General features: G+C 59.9%; 1 protein-coding gene across 2 annotated transcripts in view; it reads left to right on the top strand.

Annotated features, from left to right (window-relative positions):
- LOC123935809 (P2Y purinoceptor 8-like) overlaps positions 1–12069 on the top strand; it is a 47126-nt gene extending 35057 nt beyond the window's left edge. For both annotated transcript variants that reach the window (XM_045996604.1, XM_045996605.1), the window contains exon 2: positions 5823–12069. In XM_045996604.1, coding sequence (XP_045852560.1) covers positions 5855–6931 — 1077 coding nt within the window. In that variant the 5' untranslated portion in view covers positions 5823–5854 and the 3' untranslated portion in view covers positions 6932–12069. The remainder of the gene's footprint in view (positions 1–5822) is intronic.
- The last annotated feature ends 1334 nt before the right edge of the window (positions 12070–13403 follow it).

The following is a 13403-nucleotide window of genomic DNA, read 5'->3' as shown; positions in this document are numbered from 1 at the left end:
CACGGGTGTCCCACGGTCACCCGGGGTCTCAGATCGGGGAGGCGTGGGGCCGGGGGCCTGTGGGAACGGGGCGACGGTCCTGCGGCACGCAGGGTTTCCCCTAAGGCTGCTCAGAACGCCGTGGGACGGCTTTACGCCGACGTTTGCACATCTCTGAGTGTCTTCAGAAACCACAGAACTGTCCACTTTAAACGGCTGAACTTGACAATATGTAAATCATGTGTCAGAAAAGCGGTGAGGAGCCGTCCCGGGGCGGTGAGCAGTGGCCCGCCGTGCCCTTGGACCAGCCCGCGCTTCCTAGGAGGCGGAGGGCGACGGGCCGCCCCGGCCGCGTCCCTCTCATGACTCCTCCGTTCAAACCACAAGCGCGTGTTTCAGAGCAGCCCGGTCTACCAGACCTGATTTCTTTATTAATCACCCGTGGCGCTCAGCGGGCGGCCACACGGCCCAGACGCCCCCGGGGGGCCGCCACGGGGCTCGAGGAGCGCAGAGGGGGCTGAGTGCCCTCCCGGGGTGACTCACGGGGACGCGGGGGCCGACGGGCTCCGGGGGCTGCGCCGTGGAGCGTCTGCCCCTGCCATCCCCTGCCGCGCTTGTCTGCTTTCCACCCTGATGCACACCATGCAAATACGCACGGTAACAAGCAGCCACCTGGACGGGGGACAATGGACACCCACGTCCCTTGGTCTGTAAGCGGAACAGGAAACAGTTTCACCCAGTGCAGCTCCGTGGACACGTCCCCCGAGTACACAGCAACGTCCTCACTCACGCTTTGCACCCGGCATGTTCTGGGTGTCTGCCCTCCCCCACGTGTGTCTCTCCCTGGAGATCCCCCAAGGAGCACGTGTCCCTCTGTCTCCTGACGTCCTGCGTGGACCCAGGCGGCCCCGGGGTGACTGTGCATTGCTCACCTGAGCCTACCTGAGGAGAGCCAGAAGCAGCGCACTCGACGTGGAATAAACCGGCTTGAGGAACCTCCCGGATGCCGGTGGCAGATGGCAGGACCCCGAGGCAGGAAGAAACGCCCGCTCGGGCCAGCGGGTTGAGATCTGCAAAGGCTTTGAAGGCGGCTTGTCGGCCTCTCTGGAACAAGGACCCTGCGTGTCCTGCTGGTGGACACCCCCAGAACGGCATCCCCTAGGACGAAATGGCTGACACCCAGGCTAGCTGGTGTCCTTGCTGCAGGGCCCACTCGGGGAGCCAAGAGCATCTTCGGGGCTCCGGTCCACGGGAGGGAGGCCTGAGCTACCGAGAGGCCACCCTGAGCCCCACACCCTGCTCTCAGGAGCCCCCACATCCTGCAAGTGGGGAGCCCACAGCCTCAGCGTCCTGCAGAACAGCAAACAGGAATCCACGTCCAGACCACAAGCCTGCAAGGTCAGGGAAACTGACCTCGGCCCCAGCAGCCCGAGTCCCAGGCCCTCCTTCTGCAGAGACTGTCCAGCTTCCAGGAAAAGACCCACTGATTTTTACTTGAGACGTTCTGCACGGAAGCGGCAGGCCCGGGCTCCTGAGGATAGAACCGGTCAGAACCGGAACAGCTTGCTAGGCGTGCAGGCCTGAGGCCATCAGTCAGTATCATGGTGGAGAGGCTCACGTGCTGGGCCCATCCGAACCCCTGCTCTAACGAGTCCCTCTCACAACCTCTGAGCCGCTGTCTGTAAGATTTGACCCTGTTGCCCACCTCACCACCTCCGGGCATGGTGGCAGGACCACGGAATGGGCGAGGGGCACTGTGTCGTGGGTGCCGGCCCCGTAGAGGAGCTGGTATGACCCATGGGATTACAAGAGCTCCTGCGCGGTCACAGTGTGAGCGGGGCCAGCAGCAACTGCCTGAGGCCATCAGTATAACAGGTGGTGGGGCCAGCAGCAATGGCCAGAGGCCATCAGTATAACAGGTGGTGGGGCCAGCAGCAATGGCCTGAGGCCATCAGTATAATGACTGGAGGGGCCGGCAGAAATGGCCTGAAGTCACCAGTATAATGGGTGGTGGGACCAGCAGCAATGGCCTGAGGCCATCAGTATAATGACTGGAGGGGCCAGTCGCAATGGACTAAGGCCATCAGGGTAGCTGGGGCATGGCCAGCAGCTATGGTCTGAGGCCATCAGTATACTGGACGGCTCAGCTCAAGCCACTATCACAGAACCGCACTGACGGACAGGGCGGCTTCCTGACGCTCATTTCTTGTAGATGGACAGGTTCTGGGAGGCCCTCTCTTCTTGGCCTGCAGACGGCCCCATGTCCCCAAGGAGTCATGGCGTGCCGACTGCACCGTCAAACCAACGTCCCCTGTCATCCTCTCGGAAGACACCCTAAAGATGTGTCCTCAAGCCCCCACTAAACGTCCTCAGCGGACGCCACGCCGGGCTGCCCCATGCAGGCATGGTCTCCGAAACCCAGAAAAGGCACACACGGTGCTCTCTCTTTCCCCCCGACTTTCAATGTTTGACGACTTTTTTCCAGCACTCGAAGGTGGAGAAGCCAGATACGGTCCGGGCGGATGCAGGGGAGAAGGAAACCGCGAAAGCAATCCCCCCAGACTGTTGAAACCAAAGGAAACAGCTCGACTTTCGGCGAGGGGTGCGAGGGACGGGCGGCCAGCAGCGAGGTGTACAGCTTTGCACACTTCTCCGTGGGAGCGGAAGAGCCCGGGCTTGGAGGTCCGCAGAAGAAACGCGAGTTCAGTTCCAGCAGCAGCGGGAGCCGGTTCTCACCTGCTGCGTCCAAGGTGGTTTCCATATTCATCAGGCTGTGAAACGTAAAAGGCAAACCAGCTGCAAAGGGGGCAGGGGAGCGGGTTTCCAGGGTCCCCCGCGGGGATTCCAGCCCCCGTTTGTGGGTGTATGCAACGCCAAGCCACGTCTCTCTATACCAGGTCCCGCTGCGCCAGGCCCTGCTTGCAGACATGGACGCAGATAACCAAGACGTGGGAAGGGGCTCCCACATTCCGCTCACGCATCATGATGTTCCTGCAGGGCCGAGAGCGCCGTCTGCAGAGAATCCCCCGGGTCCGTCTCCACCTATGTCTCTCCGGACTCTCCAAGGGGCAGGGCCGAGCGGGGTGAAGCACGCAGGGGTTTTCGTCAGAGAAAATGTCTGCACGAGGACAAACAGGGAGGCCGTCGTGGAAGGCAGCAGACGTCTGAGCCTCATGCAAATGAGGGACAGAGATCGGGCCGCGTGGGGCAGGCACCGCGATTGCAGAGGTCCCTGGGGGCTGCGCGGCGCCTGGAGCCAAATGCACCATCAGAGGAGACCCCGTCTCCCAGGAGCAGCACCCGTGTCCTGACAAGGAGCAGGCCACGGGCTGGGCCTCTGCACACACCTGGGGATGGAGGTCAGAGGCGGGAGCTGGTGCTCCACCCACGACCCTGCCTGTGGGCGCACGTGTGAGGGGCCTCCAGTCTCTTAAGACAAGAATCGGCACAAACATAAGGAACAGCTAATAGTGACCTCCCCGCTGCCATGAGGCCCCTCGGTGGTCCGTCCATCATCCCTGTATGAGCGAGCGTTCTGCCGAGAATCGGGCACAAAAGGATGGAGACCTACGTTGACCTGTGGACACATCTAGGCACATCATCTAGATGTCCATGGATGAACGCAGCAGGGTCTGCACTCCACATGGATGAACGCAGCAGGGTGTGCGCCACAGAACATGCACGCGCACGTACAAACAATACACACATGATATGACCACGCATGCACACATCTGCGCTTAGCACCTTCATTCATGTGGGCGTGCACAAGGGACGTCATGTCACAGAACACGCGTGTGCGTGGTGTGAGCATCTCCACGTGCAGGGCGTGGACACAGGATATACACGCGTGTGCACGCACACACACATGACCAGGTACGTGTGCGTGAATCCGTATGAGCATGTGTACACACGCAGGGAGACCTGTGCACAAGGGACACCCTGCGTGTGTGCATGGATGTACACACGTGTATGGCACAGAGCACACACGATGGCGCGGGTGTGTCTACACGCAAACACGCACGTCCAGCAGGATACTGTGTGTGCACATATATGTCGTAGAAAACACGCGTGTGCCATGCAATAGGACGCACATAGGACAGCGTGTACGTGTGAATACAGGCATGTATTTTTAGGGTGCAGGATTCACGTGTTACAGAAGGACCATATACTTACACAACAGCACACACATGTAACGGGACGGTCCCGTAGATAGGGACATACACAACACATACACGCAGTGCATTGCATACATGATTGGACATGGTTGAACACACACACACGTGCATAAATCTGTGTAATAGAGCATGGACGTATACATGTGTATAAACACACATGCGTGTATGGATAGAGGTACCAAAAAATGTACACCAAGGACTTGGGCTCCCAGGAAAGCGGGGCTGGTGAGCCTGGAATCTGCAAGGCAGGAGGGCAGGCAGGAGACTCAGGAGAGACCTGACCCCGCAGAAACCTCAGTGTTTCCTTTTCCAGGCCTTCCCCTGATTAGACAAGGCCCACCACAGGACAGAGCATCATGTCTTTACTTCAAGGCAGCTGCTTGGCTCCAGAGCCGCACCTAGGAAACCCCTTCGCAGAAACCCTCGCATGCATGCCCAGCGGGATAAGTGGGGACCCATGGCACAAACAACCTGTACTTCCCATAGCCAGACCTCCACCCCATTCAGCCTTGCCTGATCGGCCCCGGGTCACAGATAGGGCACAGACGGGACCTGACCGGGGTCCCCTGGCCCCAGACCAAAATAAAGAAACCAAATCCCTGTTTTTGGAAAACTTGGATAAGCAAAATGCTTATCCACCCCACAGCCCATAGCCCGGGGAAAGGCACAGGACCTAAGTCGAGAAATCAAGAGACCAGAGCAGAGGTAAGACCCAGAAGGTAACGTGGCACCAGTCAGGCACTCCGTCTGCCCCAGCCGGACAAGGCTTCCCCCCTGGGCATCTGGCTTCCCGGACTTCGGAGGCTGGGAGGGCGCTGGGGTTTTGAAACCACACCAGAGGCGCGTGTGTCTGGTCGTGGGGACAGGGCAGACCCGCTGTATCTCGAAACAAGAGCGTGGGTGTTGCTACCTTGAGGCGGAGATGTGAAACAGCTGTGTGACGAGTGGGCACACTCTTCTCTCCACCCGTGGCCATGCCCTTAAATGGATGGGGAGCGGGGGCTGCGGGGCCTTTGGTGAGGGAGCAGGGGACTTCCTGCCTGGTCTGCATGGAGCCCTCCCAGAGCCCTCATCAGAGCCTCCAAAGTCCGCCCCCGTAGTGGACACCCCAAGATTAGGGTCCCAGATGGAGGTGAGCAGACCCGGGGTGTCCAAGCACAAAACAGAAGAAAGCAGGAGGCCAGAACAGCTGACTTGGGTGGAGATGCTGGGACGTCCGTGGTGACGGCACAGAGCCCTCGTGTGGCCAGGTAGAGCACCAGCGAGAGTCAGGAGGGCCCGGGGTCGCCTCCTCCACCGTCCAGGGGTCCCAGAGAAACTTCCGCAGCTGGAAGCCCGGTTTGCGTCTCCGTAAGTCTGTAACCCCCAACTGCGTGACGCGCCTCCCCTCGCGTCCTCCTGGCCCCAACGATGAAGCCGCTGCGCCACAGCTTGCAGCGCGCTCCCTGTGCGTCCCAGTAGCAGGACCAGAGGGACTGTCCAAACAAGGGAGGCGTCCGGGTGGGACGCGCCTTGGCAGGATGTAGCGCGCATCAGCTCAGTTCCGTGACCCAGGGGGCTCGCGGCCGGCGCGCACAAGGGTGCGGGGCTGCTGGGGAGGCCAGAGAGGGCGGCCCCAGGGAGTCCCGTCCTGCTCCCCTCTTCACCCGACCGCCCCTTGCCTTCCAGAGCCGCGCGCTCGCGGGAGCAGCAGCGCCAGGATGGATATGAACATGACGCGTCCGGACAACGCCACCATCGTGATGCTGCGCGACCCGACCATCGCGGTGGTCCTGCCCGTCGTGTACTCGCTGGTGGCGCTGGTCAGCATCCCGGGCAACCTCTTCTCCCTGTGGGTCCTGTGCTGCCACATCGGGCCCAAGTCCCCGTCGGTCATCTTCATGATCAACCTGAGCGTCACGGACCTGATGCTGGCCAGCGTGCTGCCGTTCCAGATCTACTACCACTGCAACGGGAACCACTGGGTCTTTGGGGAGGTGCTGTGCAACGTGGTCACCGTGGCCTTCTACGCCAACATGTACTCGTCCATCCTGACCATGACGTGCATCAGCGTGGAGCGCTTTCTGGGCGTCGTGTACCCGCTGGCCTCCGCGCGCTGGCGCCGGCGCCGCTACGCCGTGGCCGCCTGCGCCTGCGTCTGGCTGCTGCTGCTGGGCGCGCTGTCCCCGCTGGCGCGCACCGACCTCACCTACACCGTGGAGGCGCTGGGCATCGTCACGTGCTTCGACGTGCTCAAGTCCACCATGCTGCCCAGCGTGGCCATGTGGGCCATCTTCCTCTTCACGCTGTTCATCGTGCTCTTCTTCATCCCCTTCGTGGTCACCGTGGCCTGCTACACCGCCACCATCCTGACGCTGCTGCGCACGTCCGACCCGCACGGCCGCGGCCAGCGGCGCCGCGCCGTCGGCCTGGCCGTCGTGGTGCTGCTGGCCTTCGTCACCTGCTTCGCGCCCAACAACTTCGTGCTGCTGGTGCACATGGTGAGCCGCCTCTTCCTGGGCGGCAGCTACTACCACGTGTACAAGCTCACGCTCTGCCTCAGCTGCGTGAACAACTGCCTGGACCCCTTCGTGTACTACTTCGCGTCCCGCGAGTTCCAGCTGCGGCTGCGGCGCTATCTGGGCTACGGGCGGCTGCCGGCCTGCGGCCGGGACGCGCGCAGGGACACCCTGTTCTCCGCCCGGACGCTGTCGGCGCGCTCCGTGTCCAGCGGCCACGGCGAGGGGCCCGACGGCCCCAGCCGGCCCTGCCTCCAGAGGCAGGAGAGCGTGTTCTGAGCCCCGCACCGCCCGAGTGGGGGCAGTGGGGGATGGCTGGGGACGGAGGGGACGACCCTTCCTCGCCGGCTTGCGTGCTGCTCCTATGACGCATCCGCCACGGTGCACGCGGAGGAGGTCCCCAGATCGGCCTGCGGCTCCTATGACGCATCCGCCCGGTGCGCACGGGGAGGGTCCCCAGATGGGCCTGCTCCTGGTGACGCATCCGCCCGGTGCGCACGGAGAGGGTCCCCAGGTGGGCTCGAGTCCAGTGTCCCAACACGGCCACAGAGCAACAAGACAGAACACCCCGTGGTTTAACGGGACAGGGCACAGTGGGCCAGGCCGACTGGCCCTGCTCCCTGAGGATGACGACCCAAGCTGACCAAACATCTAGCCAGCCCAGCTGACACCCCATCGACCCCCAGCATCCGTCTGCCTTGTTCTCTGTGCCTCCTGCTCGGGGACGCCGAGGACACCTGCTGCTCCCCAGACTGGCAGACCAACCTCGGTCACTGTGCGTGCTGGAACGCACCCCGACGAGGGCCAACGGCCCCTCTGGCTTCTGTTCTCCCAGAGCTCACAGGCTCCCCTCCACCCCGTGTCACCCAGGCCCCCCAGGAGCAACCATTGCAAGGGTTGCAAAGCGGTTGGTCACTCTGGTTGTTCCAGCTGCACAATCTACAAAAATGTCACAACTTATAAGGTCCACACGGGAAGGACATCTGACCTGAAGGTGTAAGTCAGGGCCCCCACGCGGGTGGAGGGTCTCCAGACCCATGAGATGCTGCTGAGGCTGAGCAGTGATGGACGATGGGCGTCCGCACCTTCCCCTGGGCTCCCGGACATGCTTCCGGGTCCAGCTGGCTCCGAGGTGCCCTCTGGCTAGTTCTCGGCCTCCTGCTCCCAGCTGAGAGCCCCTGAGTCACAAGCAAGGCCTCCCAGGGTGTGAGGTGGCCTCGCCCACCTATCCTGACCCATGGCACCCTCTGGGACCCAGACACCCCGCAAGACCATGGAGCACAGAAGCCTGGGGAAGGATCAGCGCCCAAGGCCCCTTTGTGCCTGCTGGCCGCCTCTGCACATGGGCGGGGGGCATCCTTTTCTCTTCCTGAGCCCCAGGGAAAACTGGACCAGCCCCAACACGCGTGCTGCTTCAGGAAGACAAGGAACCCCATCCCCGGGGGGGTCTGGGGTGCCAAAACAGGGGGTTTCCAGGAGCCCGGGATTTGCCGGAAACAGCAAAGTTTGATGCTTTATTCGTCACAAAGGGGATGCACGGCCTCGGACTCCGGGACCTCCGGGGAGGAACGGCTACATGACAGGCAGCCTCCCATGGCAGGTTCGATGTGCAGATGGACAGTGATAGCTGCCATCCGGGGGCCCCTGGGGGGGGGGGGGGACCTGCTCCTGGTGTCACTGCTTCGGAAGGAAAACAGACACAGCTGTCCCAGAGCAAAGAGTGACCCCAAGCCCGTGTCCACCCAGGACCTCAGAATGTGACCTGCTGGATGGGGGCGACCCTAAATCCAAGGACAGCTGTCCTTGTAAGAGACAGAAGAGAGACATGCAGAGGAGAAGGCAGGTGAGGACGGAGGCAGAGATGGGAGGGACGCGGACACCAGCCCAGGGACGCCCGCCTGGAGCCCCAGAAGCTGCAAGAAGCAAGAAGGACCCTGCCCGGGAGCCTCAGGAGGGAGCCCAGCCCTGCCCCGCTTGGATCTCAGACTCTGGTCTCCAGAGCTGGGAGAGGATGAATCCCCGTGGTTTTAAGTCTCCGGTTTGTGATGGTCTCCCCAGGACGCACCATCTGGGTCACTCTGAAATTGCCAGTTGGATCATGGGACCCAATCCTCTGGCATGCAGGGCTCTCGGGACCCCCTGCAGGTCCGCCCTCGTGATGCCACGGAGCCGCCCCGAGAGTCCCCAACACACGGCGTCAGAGATTTCCAACGCCGCCAACGCCTTTCCGCACAGCGTCTCCAGATTTTAGTTCCGGAACGGGCCTGCCAGGCCCTCGGGGCTGGTGATGCCATCTCCGGGGCCCCAAATCCAAAGGCTCCCCAAGGCGTCTTGCATAGAGAAACCCACAGGCTCCTCAGTCCTCAAGACCACGTGGCCGGGTGGTGACTTCTCCCCTCTTCCACGTACAGAGTGACGTCCACGCGTGGAATCTGAAAAAGACGCGGGAGGCCACCCTTCACAGAGACGCCTGCTCTGGGGAGAAACTCCCCGGTTCCAGATGCCCATTACGTGCTGCGGACTCCAGAGATCAGTGTATAAATTGGGGACCCCAACACCAGCCTCTGGAGACTCCAGCTCCCCCACCCCCGCCCATGCGTGGTCTTAGAATCGATCCCAGGTTCCTAGGTTTGCCTCGTGCCCGTGCTTGTCTGGGGCGTGCGGAGGCACGTGCAGGGGGAAAGCGGGTGAGTGCGTGCTGTGCTCGCCCTTGGGAACGGAGAGTCAGCCTTCGGGGTCCCCTCGACACCCTCCACGCCACGCCGGGGTTACACATAGTCATTGCCACCGCCTTGCAGCTGGAACGTCCCCACAGGGGACAGCGCCTGAGCACATGAGTCCTGAATGCCCAGGTGGGTGCATGGAACTCAAAGCCACCATAGGACCCTTCCGAGAGACGCCTTGAGACTCACCTGGAGAAGGATTTGCCTGGGGGAGCCACAGGTGGTTCCAAGAAGGCTGGCGCGAGGGACCCGAACTCTGCGGGGAAGGAGCCCCATCCCGACGCTCTTTCCGACGCTCCCAAACCCAAACCCTCGAAAGCAACGTCGAGGCCGCAGCAGCGTCCAGAATTGGAAATCCTGAGCCAGCGAGACGCCCCCAGCCGCACTCGGGCCGTGGGCCTCGGTGCGTCTGGTGCACAAAAGCTGTGAAAACCTCCAACCAGCCGCACAGAACACGTCGGCGGCCCGTGAGAAGCCGCACACCCCGATTCTGGAGGAAGCCTGTCTACATAATAACCACCCCCGCAGGATGTCAGGCCCCTGGGCTCTCGGGGGGACAGAGGGGACCGTCGCCGGGGTCACTGCCCAGCAAGCAGGCAGATCTCAGCGTGCGGTGTTAGCGGGACAATGGGGGGTGCGATCTCCCCGGGTCCTTCCCGTTGCCGGAATCCCAGCGCCCAGGTCCCCGCTTATGCTACTGTGTCTGTCCTATCGACTGAAATCCCAGGGCTGGCCTTGCTTCTAGGTCCACACGCAAATAATGTTGTGTGCTGTGTGCGTGCGTGCGTGCGTCTGTGTGCGCGCGTTCCCCAGAAACCCGCCCTGTTCACCTGTGAAGGAGCAAATAAAAGTAGATGCGTGTGTGGGTACATACAGCTGTGAACTTTTTAGAAAGATGTGGTTCCGGGATTCGGCTGCTGGCTGCATGTGGAGAGCCAGAGGCACCCTGACACATGGGACCCGGGATGCCAACCCTGATGTTTCCCCACGCAGAAGGGGACTGCACGTCTCATTCCGGCCTCTGAGCCCCCTGCTTTGCAGAGACACGTGCCCTCCAGCCAGACCCCGGGGTCTGCAATGAGAAGACTCTCCACGGCGCGTGGATTCGGGTTACGTGGAAGCACACGGCACGAATCGGGGCAGCACAACACGGACGGGACGTGGGATGGAATCGAGGATTTGTTGCCTCGGAGGACGGTGCTTTGAAAAGAAATCCTTTTTGGTAAGACATACGTGTGTAAAGACTCGCGTGTCGGATGGTGGCGTCTGATGCTTCGCTTGAAATACGAGAACAAAAGATGCAAACACACGCTGGCGGGCACACACAGGGCCCACATGCAGAAGCAGGCATCCATGCACGCACACACTTGCCTACATACACATGCCTGCCCACGGGCGTGCATACATGTGGGAGAAAATGGCAGAATGCTGATCCCTGGTGATGCCCGAAGCTGGGTGAAGGGCCTGGGGCTTCCATTCTACAATGCTCGGTCCTTTAAGCACATTTGACAATATCTGTCCTTTGAAACACGAGGTATCTCGGGAAATGCCACACAGAGACATCGACTTCTGCCCAGGGTCACGTCTCCAAGCTGCTGAACGTGGAAGGAGCCAACGTTCCCAACCCAGCTGTTCTGTGTTTTGTTTTTTTTTTTCTTTTTCTCCCAATTATATTGTGGAAAAACAGATACACACAAAACTCACCATTTTATACACATTTAAGTGTGCAGGTCAGTCGTATCAAACACATTCATGGAACTTCGCCACCGTCCCCAACGTCCGTGCCCAGAATCCCTCATCGAGTACAGCGGGAGCTCTGACCCCACTGAACAAGGAAACCCCTTCCCATCCCCCACCATCTGCTGGCTGTCCCTATAAAGGCGATGCCTCCAGGGGCCTCTTGTACGCGTGGGATCACAAAGTATTTGTCCGTTTGTGTCTGACTTAAGTCACTGACCATCATGTCCTCCAGCGTCGCCCACGTCACCGCCGAATCAAGGCACCATTTACCCCCGCACGGTTCAGCGGTTGGTAGTACGTTTGTAGAGGCCTCCCAGAGACACCGCAGTGCAGCTATGGGACATTTCCGTCGCCCCCAAAAGATGCCCGATGCCCGTTTTCTCTCCATCCCTACGGCCAGCCCCAAACCAGTGCCCACTACTGTTTCTGCTTCTCTGGACTTGTCCTTCCTGCCCCTGTGACAACAGTGGGATCAAAGGGCACGTGGGGTGCTGCCATACTGGCTCTTTCTCAACAGGGCATTTCGGGGTTCCTCCGTGGGGTAACACTTACCCTATTCCTCTGTCCTTGATCCGGGCTGGGGGAGCGCCTCGTGTCCATCATGCCAGACAGAATCCAAAGAGCCCCCCTTAGGCAGACTTTGACCTCAACCTCCAACAAAGGGTCCAATCGAAATACCCGAAACAATGGGGCTGGAGTAGCCAGGACATCGAGAACTGTGCCCCTGTCACGAGGTGCTGGGAACCTACTTCTACCCCGCCCTTTTTGCTCTTTCTGGAAACGACCGCCAGGAAAACGCATCCCGCCGTTAACCAAGACTTGAGAATATCATCGTTATTTGGTCAACATAGAAATTATTCAGATTCAGAATGACTTGGTTAAAAAAACTTCCGTATTTGACCTTGGCTCGCTCGCTCTCTCTCTCTCTCTCTCTCTTTCCTTTTTGAAATCTGATCTTTGGAAATCTGTGCGATGCTGCAAGTGTCCGTGAAGGGTTTTTCGTTTTTTGTTTTTTTTTTTAACTGTCATGAAAATACCTCTAGGGTAGGATTCAATCCAAGTGAGGGCCCAGGGAGAGGGTCTCCAGACGAGGATAAGCCGTGTAATGGGGACGCTAGTTTTCGGGACTCATGGATAAACCCCCCCACACAATGGACAGCCATCAGAGGATAAACCCCACACCAGGGCGTCCCCTGGTCTATCACACGGCTGAGCTCCTTCATTCATCGCACTGCAATGGGGTAGGTGTTGGGTCCATTTTGCAGAGGAGCAAACTGAGGCAAAGAGAGGTAGAAGGACTTTTCTGGGGTCCCAGAGCTGGCAAGGGGGACACCCCGGGTTTGAAGCCAGAGGCTCATCCCACGTCCGCGGGAGCCCAGGCTGGGTTAGTAACTCCCACCGAGAGTCCATGGCAAATCCCCTAGCCCAAAGCATAGTCTGGCCCACCCAGCAGCTCTTCCTTGTGTCCACGCTTCTGCCAGGAAGATCACCCTCAGTGCAAGTGAAAAACCATCAAACACCAACCATCCTGTTCCCCCTACTCGTCGTCAGCTGTCCCAACAAAGAAGGGTCTGGGTCCGTGCCCAGCACCCCAGCCCCCAGCTGCACTGAGGATTCTGGGTCCTTGCGTCTGTATCACGACACGGGCTATGGGCATCTAAACCTCCTTTGAGCCCCGATCCCATGCCTCACCGGAGATCAACCAGCACAGAACATGAAGGGGGAAAAATGAGAAGTAACAATGCCATCAAAATATGTCACAGGCTGTCACGTTGCAGTAAGTGTGTGCCACATATATACAGACACAGCACATACATGCCATATATGTGTGCAATATGGGTTTATATGCACGTCTTCACACTCTTCCGGGACACTTATGGGGGTCACGACGGGGGGGTGGGCGCGACTGGCATGTGGGAGATAGAGATAGGGACACCTACAGCGTAGCACCTGCACTGCCCAGGAAGCCCCATGTCAGAGAGTCATCCAGCCCAAGATGTCAACAGTGCCCAGGCTGAGAAGCCTGGACCAGGCAAGAGAGACTATCCATCCATCCATCTATCCATCCAACCATCTATCATCCATCTGTCATCTATGCATCCATCCATCCATCCATCCATCCAACCATCTATATCCATTTATCTATCCATCCATCCATCCATCCATCCATTCATCGTATCTATCTACCCATCACCCATCTATCCATCCATCCAACCATCTATCAATCCATCGGTCCATCTTATCTATCCATACCCACCTATCATATCTACCTGTCTGTCCGTCTGACC

Source organism: Meles meles, chromosome Y (genome assembly GCF_922984935.1).
Source record: "Meles meles chromosome Y, mMelMel3.1 paternal haplotype, whole genome shotgun sequence".
Lineage (NCBI taxonomy): Eukaryota > Metazoa > Chordata > Mammalia > Carnivora > Mustelidae > Meles > Meles meles.
The sequence above is the reverse complement of the archived record's forward strand: the minus strand, read 5'-3'. Positions and strand labels throughout refer to the sequence as shown.